This window comes from Myotis lucifugus, unplaced genomic scaffold, assembly GCF_000147115.1.
Source record: "Myotis lucifugus unplaced genomic scaffold, Myoluc2.0 scaffold_342, whole genome shotgun sequence".
Taxonomy (NCBI): domain Eukaryota; kingdom Metazoa; phylum Chordata; class Mammalia; order Chiroptera; family Vespertilionidae; genus Myotis; species Myotis lucifugus.
The window spans coordinates 1,243,961-1,249,919 of NW_005871390.1; the positions used below are offsets into that span (position 1 = coordinate 1,243,961).

The 5,959-nt window shown below is 55.1% G+C and overlaps 1 protein-coding gene across 1 annotated transcript in view; it reads left to right on the plus strand.

Annotated features, from left to right (window-relative positions):
* Positions 1-3,554, plus strand: part of ATP8B3 (ATPase phospholipid transporting 8B3) — a gene marked incomplete at its 3' end in the record, with an annotated part of 16,845 nt that extends 13,291 nt beyond the window's left edge. The window contains exons 18-23 of the mRNA XM_023764682.1: positions 1,074-1,208; positions 1,370-1,481; positions 2,185-2,260; positions 2,477-2,594; positions 2,853-3,237; positions 3,331-3,554. Of these exons, the coding sequence (XP_023620450.1) occupies positions 1,074-1,208; positions 1,370-1,481; positions 2,185-2,260; positions 2,477-2,594; positions 2,853-3,237; positions 3,331-3,554 (1,050 nt within the window). The remainder of the gene's footprint in view (positions 1-1,073; positions 1,209-1,369; positions 1,482-2,184; positions 2,261-2,476; positions 2,595-2,852; positions 3,238-3,330) is intronic.
* Between the last annotated feature and the right edge of the window lie 2,405 nt (positions 3,555-5,959).

Sequence of the window (5,959 nt, forward strand, 5' to 3'; positions counted from 1 at the left end):
CTTCAGTTCTCAATATGCTTTTGGGGGGGGGGGCCCAGGTGGGCAGGTTAGCTGACCCTGAGACCCACTCAGGTTTCCTGGTGGTTGCAGCTCCCCAGGGCCTTCTTGCACCCCAAAGTCAGGTGTCCCACGAAATGCCAAGTGCGGGCGCCCATGTACAGTGCGATTGAAACTTCGTGGCCCATGTGCAGAAGTCGGTATTTTGTGGAAGAGCCACACTCAAGGGGCCAAAGAGCCGCCTGTGGCTTGCGAGCCACAGTTTGCCGACCACTGCCCTAACCGGTTTGGCTCAGTGGATGGAGCGTTGGCCTGCGGACTGAAGGGTCCCAGATTCGATTCCAGTCAAGGGCATGTGCCTTGGTTGTGGGCACATCCCCGGTGGGGAGTGTGCAGGAGGCAGCTGAATAGATGTTTCTCTCTCATTGATGTTTCTAACTCTCTATCCCTCTCCCTCTCCATTCCTCTCTGTAAAAAATCAATAAAATAAATTTTTTTAAAAAAAGAACAAAAGCAAGACCTGGGGCCACCCACTGGGCAGAAAGCCTGGGCGATGGGGAAGTAGGGAAGTAAGCAGCCCACAGATACCTTTCTTGGGGCCACCCAGTCCCCAGGGCACCCCCGGATCTCTGGGTCCTCTGGTGGGGACTGAGGGGGGGGCTGGAGACCCACAGGATTCTTTCTGTTCCCTCTCCACCCCCAGAGCCCCTTGGAAAATGAGGCGGAGTGCGGAGCACAGACATTCCGAAGGCAGGGGGTCCAGGGCTGTGGGAGCCTGGCCGGGGAGGGGTCTGGCAGGGCTGCACTGAGGGTCGTCAGGGATAGTTAGAAATGGCCACACAGAGTGCAGGCAGCTCTGGAGACAGAATGGAACTGGACCTTTTGGGGGGCTGAACAGCAGCTAGGGAGCGTGGCAGCATGTGGTCCCAGCCCCCCCTGGGGAGGAGAGACTGTGGGGGGATCAAGGTTCAGGGAGCCCAGGCAAAGAGAGAGGTGCTGAGAGAGGAGCTGGCGGGAGAAGTGCCGGGGAGGCAGGGTGGTGACAGGGCGGCGCCTGCCTGCCCGGCGGCCCCCAGTCCTTTGCCCAGCAGACCCTGCGCACGCTGTGCCTGGCCTACAAAAAGGTAGATGAGGACACCTACCAGGAGTGGTGCCGGCGGCACCAGGAAGCCAGCATCCTTCTTCAGAACCGGGCCCAGGCCCTGCACCAAGTGTACGAGGAGATGGAGCAGAACCTCCAGGTGGGCGTGGCACAGGAGGTGAGGGGGCTCCACATCCAGGTTCCAGCCCTGGGTCCCCAGATCTCCCTCCCCCGCCTGAATAGCTGAGTCCCTGCTCAGTCTGTTCCCTGTGCCCCCACCTCCACCCCCAGCTGCTGGGAGCCACAGCCATTGAAGACAGGCTCCAGGACGGCATCCTTGAAACCATCCAGTGTCTCAAGCAAGGAAACATCAAAGTGTGGGTGCTCACAGGAGACAAGCAAGGTAGGTCCCCGGGCAGCCGCCCCAGCAGGGAGAGAGGGAGATGGGTGAGAGGCAACTCATGTGTGTCCCAAGCGTCACCATCAGCCTGTTCCAGTTGTCCTGGGAAAGGGAGAAATAGGATGATCAGAACTGGTGGGGTCCCCCAGGCACCTCCCTCAGATGGGTGACACTGCGCCAAGAACTTCTGGAGTATTTGGCTCTCATGGCAACACCATGAGTTGGACCAGTGAGTTCAGCGACCTCAGGGCACTTGCTGGAGGTTGCCCAGCCACTTCGAAACAAAGCTGGCATTCGCTCATGTGGCGGGAGGCACATACACACACAAAAGATTTAAAATGACAGTTTACAGCTGTGCTGGAATAAAGACAAATGTCCAGGTTGGAATACATTCACTTTTTCTTCTTCTTCTGATTTTAAAGAAATTAAGTCATTTTTGTGGGTTCCTAAAAGTGCCTGTGGGCTCTAGGCATGACATATCTAATAATGATCCTTGGCCCAGACTCACTTCCCTCTAGTAGCCCAGCCCCAGCCAGCCAGAGTGCAGGCCCCTTTGATCAGAGCTGCAGCCAAAGTCTCAGGGTTGGCTCGCATTGGCCAGCCTGGGTCACATGCCCTCCTCTGAACCAATCACCATTGCCAGGGGGTGGGGCAGGGTGGGCTTGGCCCCGGGAGCTGCCAGGGGCTGAGCTAGGCTGGTTTTCAGAGACTGCGGTGAATATCAGCTTTGCCTGCCAGCTGCTGTCCGAGGACATGCTCATTCTGGAGGAGAAGGAGATAGTGTAAGGAGTGGGAGTGGGGGAGGATGAGCTGGTGGGAGCAGGGTGAGGGTGGGGGATCGGGGACATCCATGGCTCAGATGTGGCCCTGGGGGTCTGCAGAACGTCCTCAGCCTCCGCCTGGCTGGATTCCCAGAGGGGGAAACTGAGGCACATCTGGGGAGGGGAAGGAAGGAAGCTTGTGCCCGGACGTGGCTGAGCCCCAGTGGGTCTCTGCAGTCAGATCCTGGAGGCCTGCTGGGAGAGCAACAACAACCTGCCGAGTGGCCAGGGGTCTCTGAAGAACCGGTTCCCACCACAGGTCAAAACGGCCATGGTCATTAACGGAGAGTTCCTGGTCAGTGTCGGCTCAGGGCTAACCGCGGGGCCTCTGGCACGTGGGCGGGGGCTGGGTGGAGCAGCAGACGGGGGGGTGGGGGTGGACTATTGGAAAAGCCCAAGTGAATGCTACACCAAGAGATGATTCTCAGAGGGACTGGAGCCATGAGGTCAAGGCTAGCCTGGGGTTGGGGCAGGGGGCAGGAGGGGTGTTCACGAAGGGAAGGGGTGCAGGCAGAGTGATGCGCCCCCCTCCCCCCACCCCCCTGCTGGCCAGGACCAGCTGCTGCCACCCCTGAGCAAGGATTCCCAGGTGCTCGTCGGAAATGTGAACGTGGACGGGCAGGAGCCCTGGCAGGAGCCCGGTGAGCGGAGGACAGACGTCCGGCAGGCCAGGCGCACCTCTCTCATGTGGCAGACCCTGGGGGTCCAGCTGAGGCGCCCGGGGTTGGTGCCAAAGAACAAGCACTCCAACACCCGCGAGAGCCCCGAGGCGCGGCGGGAGCGGGCCTTCGTGGAACTGGCCTCGCGATGCCAAGCCGTCATCTGCTGCCGGGTGACTCCCAGGCAGAAGGCCTTGATGGTGGCGCTGGTCAAGAAATACCAGAACGTGGTGACCCTGGCCATCGGGGATGGTGCCAACGATGTCAACATGATCAAGAGTGGGTGGCGGGCACCCGGCCCGGGGGAGGCCTGTGGCGGGCTGGGAGGCGGGTGGGGGGGCCAGGGCCAACAGGCCGCGTGTGTCCCCGCAGCGGCGGACATCGGCGTAGGGCTGGCGGGCCAGGAGGGCATGCAGGTGGTGCAGAACAGCGACTACATGCTGGCCCAGTTCCACTTCCTGAGGCGGCTGCTGCTGGTGCACGGGCACTGGTCCTACATGCGAGTGTGCAAGTTCCTGCGCTACTTCATCTACAAGACGCTGGCCAGCATGATGGTCCAGATCTGGTTCGCTTTCTACAGCGGCTTCTCTGCCCAGGTGCGCTGGAGGGAACAGCCCTTTGGGGATTCTCTGGGATGCTGGGCCCTTCTCCTGGCTTCCAGGAGGGCGGCAGGCTCGCGCACACTCCGGGGTCCTCTGGGGCAAGGCTGGCCTGATGTCACAGGGCAATGCGACCTTCTCCCTGGCTGCATTCATGCAAGTATAGAGTCCGGATAGAGGGAGGGATCTTCCTGCCCAGCTGAGTGCCCAGCAGTTCCAGGGATATTTGACAGATCTGAGCTGTGAAGCCAGGCAGGGCAGCTACTCCAAAGGTAGGTCTTTCTAGGGGAGACAGGATACGCTTGAGCCCCAGAGAAGAGAAGATTGTGGGAGCTGGGTCCCTGACTTCAAGACTCAACAGTAGCACGGTGAGGAGCAGATGTGCCCGGAGTCTCGGAAGAGTCATAGAGAGATGATTTCCTGTGTGTAAGGACGTCGTCTGAAGATAGATGGCCGTGATAGGGAATAGCTCCCTGTCACTGATACCAAGGCTTTGAGAGGGAGCTTTACAGAGGCACCTGGATAACTTGTATGTTGTTTGCTTTACTGTTTTGTCTCTAGATATTTTATTCTTTTAGATGCTGCTGTACATGGAATTGCTTTCTTAATGCCCTCTGGGGATGGCTCATTGCTGGTGTGCAGAAACACAGATGATTTTTTGGGATGTTGATCTGTGCCCTGTACATTTGCTGAATTCCTTTATTGGCTCCAGGAGATTTCTGGCGGATCCTTTGGGATTTTCTGCATGTCATCTGAAAATAGAGATCGTTTTCCTTCTTCCTCTCCATGTGGACGCCTTTTATTTCCCTTCCTTACCTACTTGCTCTGGCTGGAACGCCCAGTGAGATGGAGAGGGCTGGCATCCTGGTCTTGTTCCTGAGCTTAGTGAGGACAGTGTTCCGTCTTCCTACATTTGTTAACTAGAATTCTTCTGTAGGAAGAGCCAACCATTCCTTCTCCCTCATTTATTTATGAAATTATTTATTTTTATTATTTTTTTAGATATATATATATATTTTTAAAATATATTTTATTGATTTTTCACAGAGAGGAAGGGAGAGAGATAGAGAGTTAGAAACATTGATGAGAAAGGAACATTGATCAGCTGCCTCCTGCACACCTCCTACTGGGGATGTGCCCGCATCCAAGGTACATGCCCTTGGCCGGAATCGAACCTGGGACCCTTCAGTCCGCAGGCTGGTGCTCTATCCACTGAGCAAAACCGGTTAGGGCTTTAGATATATTTTTATTGATTTCAGAGGGGAAGGGAGAGGGAGAGAGAGATAGAAACATCAATGATAACAGAGAATCATTGATCAGCTGCCTTCTGCAGGCCCCCAACTGGGGATTGAGCCCACAACCCTTGACCAGAATCGAACCTGGGACCCTTCAGTCCACAGGCCGATGCTCTATCCACTGAGCCAAACTGGCTAGGGCTGAAATTATTCATTTTTATCAGTATGGACCCATGGACATTTATTTGATTGTATGTTTTATTGCTCCATTTATCCCCGATGTGTCTTTTTGACATGGCCTGCTTCTCTCTGAGCATATCTTCACTTTCTGGTACTACAAGAGGTTCCAGGCTCATTCTGTTTTTTCTTTGCCCCAACCCTGGAATCGGGCACTCCCATAAGGAGTGCTGGTCCTTTTCATTAGAGAATGGTAGTTCGTTCTTGGTGTCTCATTGCTGCTGGGGTGCTATTCCGCTCTCAGCAGACAGAGCTAGGAAATGTACACATACCATCCCATGGATAGACGCACATCTCTATGTCTTTCTCTATTTCTATGTCTGTCTATTTTTTTAAAAATCCTCACCCGAGGATATTTTTCCATTGATTTTTAGAGAGTAGAAGAGAGGGGGAAAGACAGAGAGAAATATTGATGTGAAAGAAACACATCGATTGGTTGCCTCCTGCATGCGCCTTGACCAGGGCCCCAGGCTGGGAGGAACTTGTAACCACGGTATGTGCCCTTGACCAGAATCTAACCTGGGATCCTTTGGTCCGCAGGCCGATGCTCCATTCACTCAGCCAAACCAGCTTGAGCTATGTCTGTCTATCTATCATCTATCTTGTGTGTACTAAAACACTATGAGTTACCCTGACCAGTTTGGCTCAGTGGCTAGAGCGTCGGCCTGTGGACTGAAGAGTCCCAGGTTTGATTCTGGTCAAGAGCATGTACCTTGGTTGCAGAGCACATCCTAGGGTGGGGGGGTGGGTGTGTGTTCTCGGAGCACCCGAGGGAGTGTCTCTCTCTCTCATGAAGTTTCAAACTCTATCCTCTCTCTCTCTCTCTTGAAAAAACAAAAAAAAAACCCAGAGAGCACACAAGAGACTCACTGGGTGTCTTATTCGGGCCACAATCTGCTGCTATTTTAACTTTTTTAGTGTCATATATAT